At 38.5% G+C, this 19,715-nt stretch overlaps 1 protein-coding gene across 7 annotated transcripts in view; it reads right to left on the reverse strand.

The window, feature by feature from the left end:
- The window catches only part of CDC27 (cell division cycle 27), a 71,632-nt gene that overhangs the window by 42,274 nt on the left and 9,643 nt on the right, over positions 1 to 19,715 (reverse strand). For 6 of the 7 annotated variants that reach the window (XM_039476186.2, XM_010330275.3, XM_003942422.4 and 3 more), the window contains exons 3-4: positions 10,420 to 10,567; positions 8,092 to 8,217 (exon numbers count right to left, since the gene is read on the reverse strand). In XM_039476186.2, the coding sequence (XP_039332120.1) occupies positions 8,092 to 8,217; positions 10,420 to 10,567 (274 nt within the window). The remainder of the gene's footprint in view (positions 1 to 8,091; positions 8,218 to 10,419; positions 10,568 to 19,715) is intronic. The other variant, XM_074388803.1, reaches the window with a different exon arrangement.

A 19,715-nucleotide genomic window follows, 5' to 3' on the forward strand; every position in this document is an offset into this window, starting at 1 on the left:
AGCAGAATGTAACATAAAACAGACACTTTTATTAATAATTTTTAAAGTTGCATTAGTGAACTGTATGAATTATTTACATGGCCAGAAAGGAAGTAGACAAACATTGATTAATTTAAGCCAAGACAAAATAATCTTTAGGAGAAAAATATTCTGGAAAAGTAAGAGGGTAATCCTTTGTGATGAAAAGTCTCATTTCCAATACTATTTAAATTAAAATTATATTTTCTTTCTATGTTAGTGGGGGAAAAATTCAAATTTGAAGTTGGCAAGGCTGATTTTTATAATGAGCCATGATTTCATTAACAGACCCTAAAACAGAAGAAATTTAAATCAAAATTAGTGTCTGCTAAGAAATTAGATATACACGTGGATACATACACGTATAAATCATATAAGAGCTAACCAGGGAAGAAGTCTGGTGTGGAATTACAATAATCTAGCATGGGAGATAAAACTTCTAATTATTTGATAGAGAGATAAAAGGGGACAAAGATTTAAGAAAATTAAATTGCTGGAGTACTCTAAATTTAGATTGAAATTTTTACTAAAATTGAGTGATACACACAAAACCCAGCCAGAAGTTTCCTAAATGACTGGGGCAAAAAATATTATTTAAGTGGTATTGGGAAGAAACTGGTTAATTTAGGAACCAGACTTAGTATCAATTGCATGCTAAACATAGAATTCTCATATGCTGTAACGGACAAGAAGACTGAAAAATATCTATACTGGAGATAGAAAAGAAAACCTAACACACCTTAGCTATAAAACCACATGTCTGTATCTAGATTACTAGGTGCAATTCTGGCATATAATGGCTAAAAATGAAAAGCCAGTATTGGGGTAGGGTTGTTCCACTTTGCATAATCTTGTAATCTTTATGATGAATAAAAATAACCCTTGACTGGGTGCTGTGGCTCATGCCTGTAATCCCAGCACTTTGAAAGGCTGAGGTGGGAGGACTGTTTAAGCTCAGAAGCTTAAGACCATCTTGGAAAACATTGTGAGACCCCATATCTATTAACACAAAAAAATATGAAAGAATCCATCCATATTCCTCTGAAGGAGAAAAATAAAACTTCCTTCTTCACATGTATGTATATATACACATAGACACACACCTTTCTGAGGGCTTGATTTAACTGCATCTTTAAAAAACTTTATTTTTATTTTTATTTATTTATTTATTTATTGTTTTGAGACAAAGTTTCGCTCTTGTTACCCAGGCTGGAGTGCAATGACGCGATCTCGGCTCACCACAACCTCCGCCTCCTGGATTCAAGCAATTCTCCTGCCTCAGCCTCCTGAGTAGCTGGGATTACAGGCACGCGCCACCATGCCCAGCTGATTTTTTGTATTTTTAGTAGAGACAGGGTTCAAGCTTGTAATCCCAGCACTTTGGGAGGCCGAGGCAGGTGGATCACGAGGTCGAGAGATCAAGACCATCCTGGTCAACATGGTAAAAAACTTTATTAATGATTTTTCTTTTTTTTTTTTTTTTTGAGACGGAGTTTCACTCTTGTTACCCAGGCTGGAGTGCAATGGCGCAATCTCGGCTCACCACAACCTCCGCCTCCTGGGTTCAGGCAATTCTCCTGCCTCAGCCTCCTGAGTAGCTGGGATTACAGGCACGAGCCACCATGCCCAGCTAATTTTTTGTATTTTTAGTAGAGACGGGGTTTCACCATGTCGACCAGGATGGTCTCGAACTCTCAACCTCATGATCCACCCGCCTCGGCCTCCCAAAGTGCTGGGATTACAGGCTTGAGCCACCGCGCCCGGCCATGATTTTTCTTAAAATAATAATACACATATAGTTGAGTGACACATGACATTCTGTTCAATGACAAATCACATATGTGACAATAGTCTCATGAGATTATTTGTTTTTTTGAGATAGAGTTTCACTGTTGTTGCTCAGGCTGGAGTGCAATGGCGCAATCTCGGCTCACTACAACCTTCACCTCCCGGTTTTAAGCGATTCTCCTCCCTCAGCCTCCCAGGTAGTTGGGATTACAGCCGTCTGCTACATCTGGCTGATTTTTCTTTTTGGTATTTTTAGTAGAGACGGGGTTTCACCATGTTGGCTAGGCTGGTCTTGAACTCCTAACCTCAGGGGATCTGCCTGCTTTGGCCTCCCAAAATGCTGGGATTACAGGCATAAGCCACTGCACCTGGCCCCCATAAGATTATAATACCATATTTCTACTATATCTTTTCTTTGTTTAGATATACAAACATTTACCATAGTTTAGGTAACATGCTGTACAGGTTTATAGCCTTGGAGCAATAGGGTTACACCATGTAACCTAGGGTTAAACCTAGATGGTAGTAGGTTATACCATCTAGGTTTGTGTATACGTACTTTATGATGTTCACAAATGACAAAATCACTGAAGGACGTATTTCTCAGGACATATCCCCATCATAAAGTGACACAAGACTGTATAGCATATTTGTAATTTTTTCTTTTTTTGAGACGAAGTCTCACTCTGTCACCAGGCTGGAGTGCAGTGGCATAATCTCAGCTCACTGCAACCTCTGCCTCCCAGGTTCAAGCAATTCCCCTGCCTCTTCCTCCCAAGTTGCTGGTACTACAGGCACGTGCCACCATGCCCAGCTAGTTTCTTGTATTTTAGTAGAGATGGGGTTTCACCATGTTGGCCAAAATGGTCTCCATCTCCTGACCTCATGATCTGCCCACCTTAGCATCCCAAAGTGCTGGGATTACAGGCGTGAGTCACCATGCCCAGCAACTTTTTTTAAAACTTTACATTGCAATAATTTTAGACTTACATAGAACTTGCAAAAATAGTACACAGTTCCCATGTACCCTACACCCAGCTTCCTCCAATAATATCTGACATAACCATAGTACAATTATCAAAACTAGGAAACTGACATTAGTATAAAACTGTAACCCAGGCTCGACATAGTGGCTCACACCTGTAATCCCAGCACTTAGAGAGGCTGAAATCTTGCCACTGCACTCCAGCCTGGGTGACAGAAGGAGACTCCGTCTCAAAAAAAAAAAAAAAAAAAGAAAGAAAGAAAACCTGTAAACTAAACCACAGAGCTTATTTGAATTTTAGTAGTTTTTACAAGTGTACATAGAGAACATTATCACATTTACAAATTGGTATAACCACCACTACAATCAGAATATAAAACTGTTCCAATATCCCAAAGAAACCCCTAAATAGTTAAATTCTCCTCCTAACTCTAACCCTAGAACCACTTATCTGTTCTCCTTCATTGTAAGTCTGTTAGATTAATGTTATGTAAGTGGCATTATATATTTAAACTTTTGAAATTGGCTTTTTTCACTTGCCATAATACCCTTGTAATCCATCCGGGTTACTATACCTATCAGTATAGTAGTTTGTTCCACTTTACTGCTAGTGGTCCATCAGATGGACTAGCTCATCTATTTACTTATTGAATTTGGGTTGTTTCCAGTTTTGGGCTTTTACAAATGAAGTTGCTATTAACTCTTATGTAAAATACCACCTTACATTTCCTCCAGGAGTGTACAAGTAATCTTGCTGCACTGCATCCTCACCAGTGCTTGGTATTCTCAGCAGTTTTTATATTTAGCCATTCTAATAGGTATGTAGTGATATCTAATGGTGGCTTTTTCTTGCTTTCCTTAATGGCTAATGATTTAGAACATCTTTTCACCTGCTTATTTACCATCCATATATCCTCTTGGGTGAAAAGATCTATTCAATTATTTTGCTTATTTCCTAACTGAACTGATTTTTAAAGAGAATTATTTATATAGTCTAGATACAATCTGTGTTTATGTGATTTGCAAATATTTTCTCCCAGGCTGTGGCTTGTATGTATTTTCTCAATGTCATTTGCAAAATAAACAGTTTTGATAAAATTTACCAATTTTTTTCTTTTATGTACTGTCATTTGAGTGTTTATGTTTAAGAATTCTTTGCCTAACCCTAGGTCATAAAGATTTTCTTCTAAACATTTTATAGTTTTCTATTTTACATTTAGATCCATGATTTGAGTTAAATTTTTAATAAGGTGTGAGGTTTAAGTCAATTCTCATTTCTTCTGCCTATGAATATCCAGTTGCACTGGCACCATTATTTGTTAAAAAGGACATCATTCCTCCACTAAATTGTTTTTCACCTTTTTCAAAAGTCAACTGACCATTCAAGATCCTGATTTCAATTATTTTGGGTATGTTCCCAGAAGTGGAATTCTATTTTTAATTTTCTGAGAAACTGATTTTTTTTTTTTACGTTATCACTAGATACATCTGATTTTCTAATTGTTTTTGAATATTTTTGTGTATATATTCATAAGGGATACTGGCCTATAATTTTCTTTTTTGGAACAGTATTTGGTTTTGGAATCAAGAAAATGCTGACCTCATGAGCAGGGCAGTATTTCTTGTTCTATTTTCTGGAAGAGATTATGTAACATTAGGGAAGAATTCTGACTACAAATTAAAGTTTCTTTCATAATTTTAGGATTACTCAGATTAACTTGTTCAGATTTCTATTTCTTAGGTGAGTTTTGGTAGTGTGGCCAATTAAGAAATTGGTCAATTTCATTTAAGTTGTCTTCTCTCTCTTTCTTTTTGGGGGTCAGTTTTGGCAGTTTTACCAATCTTTCCAAGGACTGGCTTTGGTTTCAATGATTTTCTCTATTGTTTTTCTTTTTTCAATGTCACCGATTTCCACTTTTTATTATTTCCTTCTTTCTGTTTGCTTGGATTTACTGTGTTCTTCTTTTTCTAATTTCTTATGGTGGAAGCTTAGCGGAGTTGAAACTATTCTTTTATAACAAATATTTAGTGCTATAAATTTTGCTCTAACTTTAGCAACGTCACAGTTTTTAATGTCATATTTAATACCCCTTTCATTCAGTTCAATGTTTTTAAAATCTCCTGTGAGGCTTCTCTTCAATCCATGATTTATTTATTTATTTATTTCTGAGATAGAGTCTCGCTCTGTTGCCCAGGTTGGAGTGCAGTGGCGTGATCTAGACTCACTGCAACGTCCGCCTCCCAGGTTCAAGCAATTCTCATGCCTCAGCCTCACAAGTACCTGAGATTACAGATGTGTGCCACCACGCCCAGCTAACTTTTGTATTTTTAGTAAAGATGGGGTTTCACCATGTTGGCCAGGCTGTCTCAAGTTCCCAACCTCAGGGGATCCACTGGTCTTGGCCTCCCAAAGTGCTGGGATTACAGATATGAGCCACTGTGCTTGGCCTCATGAATTATTTAGAGGTATGTGGTTCAATTTCCAAATGTTTTGAGATTTTCTTATCTATATGTCACTTTTTATCATCTAATGCAAGTCTTTTAGACAGAGTAGTATTTATAATACTTCATTTTAGTTAATAAAGTAAAAGAATATGGTACTCTTTAGTAATATTTCTCCAACATTCCTTATTAAAATTTTGACAACTTCCTTCATAAATCATCCGCCCTCTAGTTTTTGTACAAATAATTTGTAGTTTTCAAACAACTATTTTCCTTCGGAAGTCACTCTATAGATATGACATTTGTCAAATTTTACTTTTTTTTTTTTTTTTTTTTTGAGACAGTTTCACTCTTGTTGCCCAGGCTGGAGCGCAATGGTGTGATCCCAGGTCACAACCTCCACCTCCTGGGTTCCCAAAGTGCTGAGGTTATAGGCATGAGCCACTGTGCCCAGCCAAATTTTACTTTCTCTATCAAGTCTTTCCTAGTTACCATTACCCCTCTTTTTAACCAGGTAGTACTGATTATTTTCTCATTTGAACAATAAACTGCTCAAATTTTATTGCAGAACTTTTAATGTGATAATAAAAACTAACTCTGAGTGTGGAAAAAGCAACATTTTATTTGTTCCTATTCTCTCTCAATAATAACAATCATCGGCTGCGCGCGGTGGCTCAAGCCTGTAATCCCAGCACTTTGGGAGGCCGAGGCGGGTGGATCACGAGGTCGAGAGATCGAGACCATCCTGGTCAACATGGTGAAACCCCGTCTCCACTAAAAATACAAAAAATTAGCTGGGCATGGTGGCACATGCCTGTAATCCCAGCTACTCAGGAGGCTGAGGCAGGAGAATTGCCTGAACCCAGGAGGCGGAGGTTGCGGTGAGCCGAGATCGCGCCATTGCACTGCAACCTGGGTAACAAGAGCGAAACTCCATCTCAAAAAAAAAAAAAAAAAAAATAACAATCATCAACACAGAAGACTTTTGTGACCAAATGTGTGTGTTTTTTTTCCCCTAAAACACACCAAGCACCGAACACCAGCTGCATGTCCGCTAATTCAATTCTGACACCATCTACCTGCAGATAGTCTCAGATCCCAGAGGTTAAGGCTCAGTCTGCAATACTAACCTGCCCCACCTTCAGACACCAGTCACAAGTCTGGGCCTTCGGAACTTCTGATCAACTAGCTATAAATTGGGATTCCCACAACCCGCTACTTAGGTTTGATGAATCTCCTAGAGCAGATGACTTATTATAAAGGATATTACAAAGGATACAAATGAAGAGTGCATAGGGCAAGGTATGGGGAAAGGAGGCTGCGGAGTTTCCATGGCCTCTTGAGGCAAGCAACCTGCCAGGAACCTCCATGTGTTCAGTTTTCTGCAAGCTTTCTGAACCCTGTGGTTTTGAGCTTTTATGGAAGCTTCATTACTTAGGCATTACTGATTAAACCACTGGCTGTTGGTGATAATCTTATCACCAATCTAATGGTGGAACTTAATCTTCACCTCCTCTCACCTCCTGGGAGTCTGGGGCATGGGGACGAAAAGTCCCAACCCTCTAATCCTCTCTTGGTCTTTTGCTGCCAGCACCAATCCTTAAGCTAACCTAGGAAATGCTGGCTACTAGTCAAAGTGTTTGCATACAAAAATATATCACTGTGGAGTTTCTAAGTGTATTTGAGGAAATTAGGTCAAAGACCAAGTATCTATGGTTCACTATATCACACTTAAAAACTTTCGTTTACTGTTTCTCTTCTACTTTATTATAAACCTTTGAGGGTGGAGGCTCTCAGTCATTTATCTTTATATTCCCAGTGCCAAGTGCTTAGCTATAATGGAAATAAATCTCAAAGTTTCTTGAATAAATGACAAGAAGAATCATAGTTGCATGAACTAAATTCATTATTCTGAGTCCTTAAGGTAAATGAATACATTGATATTACGTCTTTGCTGACTCCTGTTCGCAAGAGTGCTGTTAATGGCTAAACATACCTGTTACACCTGAAAATGCCCCCAAATTTACTCAAACAATTTATTCTGTTAAAAAACACATTTTACAAGGTTTTAAAAAATAACCACTATTCAAACTAGCCTCAATTTACCTTAAACTAGATGCTACCCTAGTACTTTAGACAAGCAGTCCTCAGTTACTTCTCTCACAGGGAGACATCTTCTCCCACAAATGACATGTACACATGTGATGCATTCCCATTGGTAGAGTTACCTGTTATTCTTTGCCTCCGCCTCCCAAAGTTTTGAGATTACAGGTGTGAGACAATGGACCTGGCTATCTTTTCTTCTATTTCCTCAGTGGATCACACACTCTTTTCGCCCAAGGTAAAAAAACTAACATGGGGTTGGGCACGGTGGCTCATGCCTGTAATCCCAGCCCTTTGGGAGGCCGAGGCGGGTCAATCACCTGAGGTCAGGAGTTCAAGACCAGCCTGGTCAACATAGTGAAACCCCGTCTCTACCAAAAATACAAAAACTAGCTGGGCGTGTTGGAGGGCACCTGTAATTCCAGCTACTTGGGAGGCAGAGGTTACAATGAACTGAGATCATGTCATTGCACTCCAGCCTGGGCGACAAGAGCGAAACTCCATCTCACAAAAAAAAAAAAAACCTAATGTGTTAGGCAGGGCTACTGTAACTATTATCAGTAAAGCTAAGTGGAAAGTACAAAATTAGATTAACATCTCTACTATTTTATAGGTTTAATAAAGTCAGAGAATCAGATTATGTACTACTCAGCCAAGTGCTATTTGATAAACACCGATTAACATAGGTTTTTTAAAACTATAAAACATTCTTGTATGGAAATGCCTTTCTGATAGCTTGGATCGTTCTTACTTACCAATACACATGTCCCAACAATGAAAGAGTAAAGCAAGCTGAATCACCAAACTCAGTAACAATATCATCATGGCTTTTCTGCTTATTAAACACTCCACCAGATAAGATTTGTTCCCCTTCTGCAAGCCTTTAAAATACAAATTGAAAGATTTTAAAAAACCAGTATAAAAAGCAGTTCACGTAAACATATTCTTCATTACCAAAGTACATTAAACGATGGAGACATACATTTTCTTTCTTTCTTTTCTTTTCTCTTTCTCTGTTTCCCTCCCTTCCTCCCTCCCCATCTCTCTATTTCTTTAAAGAGTCAGGGTCTTGCTTTGTTACCCAGTCCAGAATGCAGTAATGCAGCCATAGCTCACTATGGCCTCAAATTCCTGGACTCAGGTGATCCTCTTGCATCAGACTTGTGAGTAGCTGGGACTACAGGTGCACACCACCATACCCAGCTAATTTTTAAATTTTTTGTAGAGACAGGGCAGGGTCTCATTATGTTGACCAGGCTGGTTTCAAACTCTTAGGCTCACGCAGTCCTCTCATGTTGGCCTCCCAAAGTGTTGGAATCACAAGCATGAGACACTGCACCTGGCCAATTTGTTTTTTCTAAAAAAAAAAAAAAATTTTTAAATTAGAATAGTGGCAAACACATATTTATAATCATTTGGGAGGCTGGAAATTTATGATCATAAAATTTCGCTTTTACCTTTTAAAACAGAATCAGTTACATTTAGTGTATGTACAAATCCAGTCTGAGCCACATATTCAATACTCATGTAAGAAGGAACAGAAAATAATTATTATACTATGGGAGAAAATATAAATGGTTCTTCATTAACAAACATGGTGGTCCTTCTTCCTTAAAATATAAATGTATATGCAAATTAAACAAGACTAACATATTTTAATTAAAAATTGCATACTTAGGCCAGGCACAGTGGCTCACGCCTATAACTCCAGCACTGTGGAAGGCCGAGGTGGGAGGATGGCTTGAACCCAAGAGTTCAAAACCAGCCTGAGCAAAATAGTGAGACCCTATCTCTACAAAAAAATAAGAAAATTAGCTGGCTGTAGTGACACGTGTCTGCAGCTCCAGCTACATGGGAGGCTGAGGTGGAGGATCACTTAGACCCAGATGGAGGCTGCAGTGAGCCATGATCACTCTGTTACACTCCAGCCTGGGCAACAGAGCAGGACCCTTTCTCTAAAAAAAAAGAAAAAAAAAAAGGAACTGGCAAATTACATAAGAAAGTAGATTTTTAAGAATTCAACATTAGGAACACTGAAATTTAAAAATAATTCAAGAACAAATGTCTCAGAAATTTCAGAAATTTTAGCTAGCTTTAATGAAAAAGTCAGTCACTGGACAGATAGTATAGTTATTGATCAGTCTATGGTGAGACTTACTTGTATCCCCTTGTAAACCTACAAGCCAATTATACATAAAGGCTTTTACAAATATTTAATACCATTTACACATGTGACCATTTAGCTCCTTTTACCATCATTCCATCTCTTACAGTACAGAAAAGAATTTAACAGAACATAACTATCTGTATCTCTAAATACCTCCAAATTTGGTATAGGGACTGCTGACTTGGCGTTAAGTGTAATGTGCAAAACAAGTACTCAATAAAATGATCTTGAAAGGAAACTATACAATCACCTAAACACAGGGGAGTATGAATCTTAAGTGAACTGGAGAGTTTTCAGGCTTATTCAAACTGGTCTAACACTGAAAGCAAAGAAAACAAAGTATTTGTGATCATTTAAGAAACCAATTAGAGGCCGGGCGCGGTGGCTCAAGCCTGTAATCCCAGCACTTTGGGAGGCCGAGGCGGGTGGATCACAAGGTCGAGAGATGGAGACCATCCTGGTCAACATGGTGAAACCTCGTCTCTACTAAAAATACAAAAAAATTAGCTGGGCATGGTGGCACGTGCCTGTAATCCCAGCTACTCAGGAGGCTGAGGCAGGAGAATTGCCTGAGCCCAGGAGGCGGAGGTTGCGGTGAGCCGAGATCGCGCCATTGCACTCCAGCCTGGGTAACAAGAGCGAAACTCCGTCTCAAAAAAAAAAAAAAAAAAAAAAAAAAGAAACCAATTAGAATTAGTTATAACTTAAGTTTCTCCAGAGTTAAACTCTATTATTTATTACCATAACAATCAAATCTCCATAATATAAACAATATCATAGGCAACAGTATAAACATTTACTGAAATAGATGAAAAAGAGGGAAGAAAGGGAATCAGAGTTTAACATGAAAATAATTTTATCGAAAATTCAATAGTGTAAGTAAAACAAAATAGCTAAAACATATTTTAAAACTTACTTGCTGAGATCAACACAACATTTTGCAAGCAGGTATTTGCACTGCGGTGTAGTACAACTGTGTCCTTTCAACAGTCTATATGCTTTATATGCCTTTCCTGAGCGGTAATAACAGGTTGCCAGTAAAAACAAGGCTTCTTCTGAGTGTACTAAAAACAGACATTTTTTAAAAAGGCTATTGTTCAGTATATTGAATGATAATCAGTTTATCATGCAATAAATAAATTTAGCAAAAAAAAATTAGGCAAATTAGGCATGCTATTTTAACACAAAACAATTACTTATTAATTCAAATTTGAATTGTGGAGAAACAGTTTGCTTATAGCAAAGTTAGTTCCTTAGCTCTCGATTACTTTTCTCTCTAAGGAAGCAAGGAAATAATACAACGAAGACAAACATGGTATTCTCTGTAAATACTTAAGAAAAGCAAACATATATACAAATATCCCTGCCTTTAAACAGACTACCAGTAAAGGATCTTGTTTTTAGATAGTATTTCTCTAATAAATCTTTTGGGAGAAGTCAAATTTCATTAGTAAGAGAAACTTGAGTGTAAATAAATCTAATTATCAGTATGAAATAATTTTTACATTTAAAAAAGACCAGATTGAAAAAAAAACACTTGTTTTGCTTTAACATCAAATATACATTAAATTATATTTAAGATATTTAAGATAAAAAATTATAAATTGTGAATGCTCACACCATTTTACATTCAGTCGATAGACTTGTATAGTAACAATAATTACATTACAATGGCAAGACCTGAGTTATCTATCGATCTGTCCCTCTTTTTTACATTATGAAATGTCCTCTGCCTTCTTAATGCAATGTGGCATTTTTCACCCTTATTTATTCTATGTCTCTACCAAACTGATCATCACTTCACTTCTATCCCCACAATCCAGATGAGGGTCTACAGAGGCAAAAACAAAGGGGATAGAAAGAGGTAAAATCACAAAACTGTGCTTCTTAAAATGGTTTATGAAACAATCCCAGTGAGCTGACGGATCTCCTAAGCCAGTGGTTCTCAAAGTATGGTCCTTGTACCAGTATCAGCATGACTTGGAAACTTGCTAGAAATGAAAATTGTTGTGCCCCATCTCATACCCACTAAATTAGTAATCCTGAGAGTAGGAACCAGCCTGGGCAACAGGAGTGTAATGGCTCGATCTCAGGCCACCACAACCTCCGCCTCCTGGGTTCAAGTGATTCGGCTGTCTCAGCCTTCCAAGTAGCTCGGATTACAGGCATGGGCCACCACACCTAGTTAATTTTGTATTTTTAGTAGAGACGGGGATTCTCCATGTTGTTGGTCAAGCTGGTCTTGATCTCTAGACCTCAGGTGATCCACCCATCTTGGCCTCCCAAAGTGCTGGGATTAGAGCTGTGAGCCACCACGCCCAGCCACACATCTTTTAAAATAGTTAATATCATTCTAAGATTTTGGATAAAAAAGTAATTTGAAATTTTATTTCCCAAGTTTCTGTCACAGATATGTGCAGGCAAAGACCAACAGAACCTTTCTTCTCTAGCCCATCTTATGTTTTTTTTTTTTTTTTTTTTGAGACGGAGTTTTGCTCTTGTTACCCAGGCTGGAGTGCAATGGCGTGATCTCGGCTCACCGCAACCTCCGCCTCCTGGGTTCAGGCAATTCTCCTGCCTCAGCCCCCTGAGTAGCTGGGATTACAGGCACGTGCCACCATGCCCAGCTAATTTTTTGTATTTTTAGTAGAGACGGGGTTTCACCATGTTGACCAGGATGGTCTCGATCTCTCGACCTCGTGATCCACCCGCCTAGGCCTCCCTAAGTGCTGGGATTACAGGCTTGAGCCACCGCGCCCGGCCCCATCTTATGGTTTTTAATGAAACTACAGTGTAAAAAATAAATAGTAAATGATAAGAAATTTTGGCACATGTGTTAATGAGATGTATAGTAGTATTAGAGCTGCAGGTGTGAAAAAAAGAATGGGGTGCTCACTGCAATAGGAAGAAATTATTAATTTTACTGACCTACAACTTCTCATTTACATAAGTTTGCAGGGCGCAGTGGCTCATGCCTGTAATCCCAGCACTTTGAAAGGCCGAGGCTGGTGGGTCACCTTAGTTCAAGACCAACAACTTGGCCAACGTGGTTAAACCCTATCTCTATTAAAAATACCAAAAAAAAAAAAAAAAAAAAAAAAATTAGCTAGGTGTGGTGGCAGGTGGCTGTAATCCCAGCTACTTGGGAGGCTGAGGCAGAACCGCTTGAACCTGGGAGGCAAAGGTTGCAGTGAGTGAAGACTGTGCCACTGCACTTTAGCCTGGGACAGGGTGAGACTCCATCTCAAAAACAAAAAGAGAAAGTTTGATTTCCTCTAGATTTTATAATGGTCTGGTTTCTTTTCACCGTCTAAGTTTTTAAAACTATTGATTATACCAATAAACAAGGGCTCCCACAAACTAGCTTAACTCCCAGTTATAGTAATGCTGTCTTAATTGTTTACAAATACTTGATTATGTATAGGTCCATTTTCACGGCAATAAAATTCCATAATAATATAAAAATACCAACTATTCTTTTTGTGTATATGTGTGTGTGTATGTAATTTTAGTGTAACACTGCAATTAGCTTTTTGAAGCATAATAACTTAAAAATTATATGTTCAAATGGGAATATGGATTGGTGATTTAGGCAAAACAAAAATAATAAAACTGGCTGGGCATGGTGGTTCAACGCCTGTTATCCTAGCACTTTGGGAAGCTAAGGCAGGCAGATCACCTGAGTTCAGGAATTCAAGACCAGCCAGGCCAACAGAGAAAAACCCTGCCTCTACTCAAAATACAAAAATTAGCCAGGTGTAGTGGCACATGCCTGTAATCTCAGCTAATCAGGAGACTGAAGCAGAAGAATCGTTTGAACCCGGGATGCAGAGATTGCAGTGAGCCAAGATCGCGCCACTGCACTCTAGCCTAGATGACACTGTTTAAAAAATAAAGATAAATAAATAAATAAATAAAATAAAGAAACTGTCAGATAATGAAGTAAATCCAGAACAACCTGAAGTGTTGTGACATGGGTGGTTTCTTAGGCTCCTCACAAGTAATTTGGCAGCAGAGAAACATAACAGTACCCCAAACACAACTAATGAACCAGTGGTAAGCAGCCATAAATCTAAAAAGCATGGAATATGTTTACTGGCTAGGATCGACAAATAGATTTCATCTGGAACAGTAACTCCAACTAACTGATAATGGCTGTCTGAAATGCCATGTTCAGAAAAATTCTGAGGGTGATCATGGCCTAGCTAGTAAGCACAGCGATCAAAATAACAGGGTCTGGAAACAGTTACAGATGTTTGCATGCCACTATTTACCATCCTTTACTTACAGCCTTAATTAAAATATGGGATTAGAATTATAAGGTCCATAATATATTTTATAATCATGAATGAAGTTAGCATTGACTCCATGAAGTCACTCTTAAAGTAATACTGAGAAATCGATCATGTAATAAATTATGCTATGTCCATGTGATGAAAAAAAGGACATAGAAAGATTTCCAGAATGCACTGTTAAAGTGAAAAAACAAACAAATTAAGCTTGTAATCCCAGCACTTTGGGAGGCCAAGGCAAGTGGATCACCTAAGGTCAGCAGTTCAAGACCAACCTGGCCAACATGGTGAAACCCCCAGCTCTACTAAACATACAAAATTCAGCTGGGTGTGGTGGCGTGCACCTGTGATCCCAGCTACTTGAGAAGCTGAGGCAGGAGAATTGCTTGAACACGGAAGGCGGAGGTTGCAGTGAGCCGAGATCGTGCCACTGCACTTCAGCCTGGGTGACAGAGAGAGACTGTCTCAAAAAATAAATAAATAAATACATAAAAAAAGAAGTTGTGGGACACTACTGAAGTTCCTCTTCTCACAAATAGGTTCGGCTTCAAGAGTTTAAAGGTCATTTGAGTATAAGTTTAAAAAAATTAAGACAGGTTTAACCTTGCATCATCCAGATACATTTAGATCAAATAGAAAGGTAAATTAGTCCTTCAATGCTTTTAAACCAGGTGACACCTTTTCTTCACACTGATTTATAATCTAAATATGCAGCCTTTCTAAAATGGACCATTTTGACAAAACTTAAAATTTGTTGAGGTAACTGTTCTTTACCTAGCCTTGATAAACTACACAAATATCACCAAAGGCCCCCAACGTTAGAGTACTCTGCTGGCTACCCTGTCATGAACTCTGATGTTGTGTGTATTTAAGAGCACAGAACTGTGGAACCATCTATGATTTATGACACATGTTTCAAATTGATTATATAGGCCAGGTGCAGTAATCCCAACTAAGGTGGGCGGATCACTTGAGTCCTTGAATTGGAGAGCATCCTGGCAAACATGGCGAAACCTCATCTCTACTAAAAATACAACAATTAGCTGGACATGGTGGCGCATGTCTGTAATCCCAGCTTCTTGGGAGGCTGAGGTACAAGAATCGCTTGACCCTGGAAAGTAGAGGTTGCAGTGAGCTGAGATTATGGCACTGTACTGCAGCCTGGGCAACAGAGCAAGACTCTCTCAAAAGAAAAAAAATAAAACAAACTGATCGTCCATTAAGTTTTTAAATCAACTATAAGCAGCATGGCATGTGGATTAAAATGCTGACTCTGAAGCTAGAACTGCTTGGGTTCAGATTTGGCACTTCAATTTATTAGCTATGACTTAGGGCGAGTTAACTTCTCTGACCCTCATTTTTTTTTCACTGTGAAATAAGGACTATGAGTACCTACTTTTAAAGGCTGCTGTTAATATTAAATGACTTAATACATGTACAGCAATTAGGATAGTATCTGACATATAGTGAGGGCTATATGTGCTATTATTTTAATTACTGGCCTTCTCTTAAATTTACAACACCTGAATAGACATTTGATATTAATGCAGGAGGTACTTATGTGCCACTGAGCCACACGCTCAAGTAATTAATTCTATTTCATCAATATTTTTTGCTGTTATCAATTGCATGGAGACTGTTCTTTTCTTATCTTGCATTATTCATTCTGCTGTTCACAGTCATTTCTACTGTTGAACATTTCATCTACATATGCAATTTTAGCATACTAATACTATTCTCTATTTTTATCTTTTCTACATTTATTTACATCCTGCATTTCAATACTGATTTTATACATATTGTTAATAATGGGGTTAACAGTGCTCTTAAGTATTTTAAAACCAAGCTTACAGTAAAAAGACCACAAATACAAGAAGGCTGGAAGAAGTTTTAAGAGGCTCCTTAGTGTTTGAGGCAGAAAGTGGCAATACAGAAGAAAAAAGATAGCCAGATTATATAGGGCTTTGGAAACTGTATCGAGATTCAGGAATAGATCCTTACAGCAATTAGATACCTCCGGAGGGTTTTAAGAAGGAACATAGATTTGGGAGGAGAAAAGGAACAGGCAGGGAAAGGGAGATAAGGAAAACCAGTTAGTGGTATCTTAGGTTAGATTTGAATATATTGATTTCATATGTCTGTGAAACATACAAGTTAATTCAATGAAAATAATTAAGTCTTGGATCAATAAAGGCCTAAAAATGATACATTATCCAACATCTTTAGTAGAAATCTGGATATTCTTTAATAATTATCTTAACACAAGCTGGTAAATAGTGTTTTTAATATGTTGCTATTTGTATGCATATATTTCTGTGAGTTTAGGCTCTCAGTATCCTGGTTAAGAGAAAAGAAACAGATGCTGAACCTTTTATTCTGGTTTAGTTTTCTCCCACTGAACCCAATTTATTAAAATTGATACACCCAATGCAATCTATACATCTTACCCACTAAACACTAAGACAGGTAGAAAACTGGCGAACAATCTTATGGTAATTTAAAATGTATTCAAGCAGAGCGCAGTGGTATGTGCCTATATTCCTAGCTACTTGGGAGGACAGCTTATGCCCAAGTGTTTGAGGCCAGCATGGGCAACACAGAGACCCTGACTTAAAAAATAAGCAAAAAGTGTTTAAAAAGTACTAATATTAAAAAATAAAGACTGGACACTCTGGCTCATGCCTGTAATCCCAGCACTTTGTGCGGCCAAGGAGGGCAGATCACTTGAGGCCAGGAGTTTGAGACCGGCCTGGCCAACATGGTTAAACCCCCTCTCTACTAAAAATACAAAAAGTACCTGGGCATGGAGTTGGGTGCCTGTAATGCCAGCTGCTCAGGAGGCTAAGGCAGAATTGCTTGAACCTGGGAGGCAGTGAGATGAGATTGGGCCACTGCACTCCAGCCTGGGCAACAGAGGGAGACTCTGTCTCAAACAAACAAAAATATTTTGCAGTGTGGGATGTAAAACCCATATTAAGATAAAACACTGGACCCTAAGCAATTTTGAGCTTTGGGCTAGGACTCTCAAAATAACCTAGGAATCCATGTTGACACAGGTTTTCAGCTGTTTCTCTTTCTTTTCCTTTCACTAGTTACAATCCTCAGTCTCATGGAGTTCCATTGACAGCAATTACTTAATGAAAAAAATGCACATTAAACTTTTATCTGGTTGATTTTCTGAACGTAATTCTTATTTTATATGTATGTGTATACAAATACACACACACGTATACATCTCCAAGAACCTACCATAGTAGTTGCATTAATGTATTTTTTTCCTCATAGTCGGACACTATTTCTGTTTGTTCTATAGCACTTACTTCTATTCATTCCTAACACTTAATCAATTAACAAAGGAGAAAAACCTTGGTCAAGGGGATCAGATATTGGTGGTGAGAAGAAAAATACATGCTTACAATGGAAGGGAATTTATTGGAGAGAGATGGTAAAATCTGGACAGTTTTTCCAAAACAGCAAATCTTAACTTGCTAATGGAATGTGATATCAATTTAGTGGTTATCAACCTACATTAAAACAACAACAAAACCACTTAATGGAAAATATCAGAGTGTATCATTATCTAATAAGGGTAAAAAAAATCTGGCCAGGCACAGTGGCTCCTGTCTATAATCCCAGCACTTTGGGAGGTGGAGGTGGGTGGATCACTTGAGACCAGGAGTTCAAGATTGGCCTGGGCAACACAGTGAGACCTCGTGTCCTCAAAGAAACAAAAATTAGCACCAGGAGCGGTGGCTCATACCTGCAATCCCAACACTTTGGGAAGCCAACGGCGGGGCAGAACGGAGCAGGGGGGATGATCATGAGGTCAGGAGTTCGAGACCAGCCTGGCCAACATGGTGAAACCCAGTCTCTACCAAAAATACAAATATTAGCTAGGCATGGTGGCAGGTGCCTGTAATCTCAGTTACTTGGGAGGCTGAGGCAGGAGAATTGCTTGAACCAGGAGGCAGAGGTTGCAGTGAGCTGAGATCGTGCCACAGCACCCCAGCCTGGGTAACAGAGAAAGACTCCGTCTCCAAACAAACAAACAAACAAAAACTAGCCAGGCAAGCTGGCATGTGCCTGTAATCCCAGCTACTAGGGAGGCTGAGGCCAGAGGACTGCTTGAGCCTGAGAGGTAAAGACTGAAGTGAGACAAGATCACGCCACTGCACTCCAGCGTGGGTAACAGGCGATCTCAAAAAATAAAAGTAAAAATAAGAATTTAAAAAACTCTGAAAAATCACTGTATTAGGATATGCTAGAGGAGAGAAGGACTTGTAAAGGACTTTCTATGTGCCAGAAACTACAGCAGACTCTTAACATATTTTACCGTATTTAGTCCTCAAAACTATCTTGTTAAATAGATGATTTCTCTTCTCTTTTAAAGATAAGGAAAATAAGGCTCAGAATGACTTTTGCTTAAGATCAAATGGTGAATGAGTATCTCAGTTCAGATTCTCTCTTATATCAGTCTGCTATTCTTTCTCTCTTATCCCATAGTCTCAGGCCAATTATGAATCTCTTGAGAGAAAGACAAATGGGCGACAAAGAACTAGTGAAACTGGGAAATTATTTCAAGAATTTGACTTACAAAATATCCTACCTATCAACTGCTTTAGCCTCATGCCTTGCTGGATGTCTTTCTCCAAATATAGAAACTGCTGCTAGTGACATAGGAGGCCACTGAGCAAACAGGTTACATCTAGCATATCAACTGATACTGTCCAGCCAAGAAAACTGTGTTGCCAAGAATTCTGAGGTTGGTTCAGTGGGAATGAGTACTGTGATAGATTAGTGATGCCTACTATGGTTGCAAATCAGAGAAGTGGCAAGTATTTGTTACCCTTGGTAAAGTGGAATCAGACAAATCTACTAGTTACTGCCAGTGGACATTAGTCTGTTTCTTCATCCAGAAAATAGCAATAGCAATGTCTATTTTATGTGTTTATTGAAGATTAAATAACTAATATTAAGTACTTAGAGTACCTAGTACACAGTGAGAATCAATAAATAATAGACTTATTGTTGTCATTTTACTGAGCCAGGATAGTATGTGCTCCTACTACACTTAAATTCTAAAATCTTCCCTCATAAAAATACAGTTAAACAGAATGGTTAGGTTCTATATTGAAAGAAACTAACATTTAGTGAGCAACTTTCCAAGTGCCAAGCATTGCATCAGGCACATAAATAATGTGGATTAAACAGCTTTGTGTGGACTAATCTGGGAATCTTGGAATCAATTCTATAGGAAAATGTAGTTGAATTCTAAACCACGAATTTACACTTTTTAAGAAACTAGAAACTGCCTATTCTTTAATGATAAACAAATACATAAAGGAAATACTGTAAGACGGTGGCCGAGTACAGTGGCTCACATCTGAAATCCCAGCTCTTTGGGAGGCGCTGAGGCAGAAGGATCACTTCAGTCCAGGAGTTCAAGGCGGCAGTGAGCTATGATTGCGCCACTACTCTAGCCTGGGTGACAGAGACCTGGATGCAACAAAAATTTTTAAAACGACAGCAAAATATGTGATCTACTTAGGTATCAATTAAAATATATTTAAATAGATTATTTACAATAAACATTGTTTTTGCATAAGTGAATGGAGTAGGTTAATCTATTGTATCATCTTCTTTTTTTTTTTTTTCTGAGACGGAGTTTCACTCTTGTTACCCAGGCTCGAGCGCAATGGCACGACCTCGGCTCACTGCAACCTCCGCCTCCTGAGTTCAGGCAATTCTCCTACCTCAGCCGCCTGAGTAGCTGGGATTATAGGCACGCACCACCATGCCCAGCTAATTTGTTGTATATATATATATTTTTTTTTTTTTGAGACGGAGTTTCACTCCTGTTACCCAGGCTGGAGTGCAATGGCACGATCACGGCTCACCGCAACCTCCGCCTCCTGGGTTC

The sequence above is a fragment of the Saimiri boliviensis genome, chromosome 17, assembly GCF_048565385.1.
Source record: "Saimiri boliviensis isolate mSaiBol1 chromosome 17, mSaiBol1.pri, whole genome shotgun sequence".
In the NCBI taxonomy this organism is placed as follows: Eukaryota; Metazoa; Chordata; class Mammalia; order Primates; family Cebidae; genus Saimiri; species Saimiri boliviensis.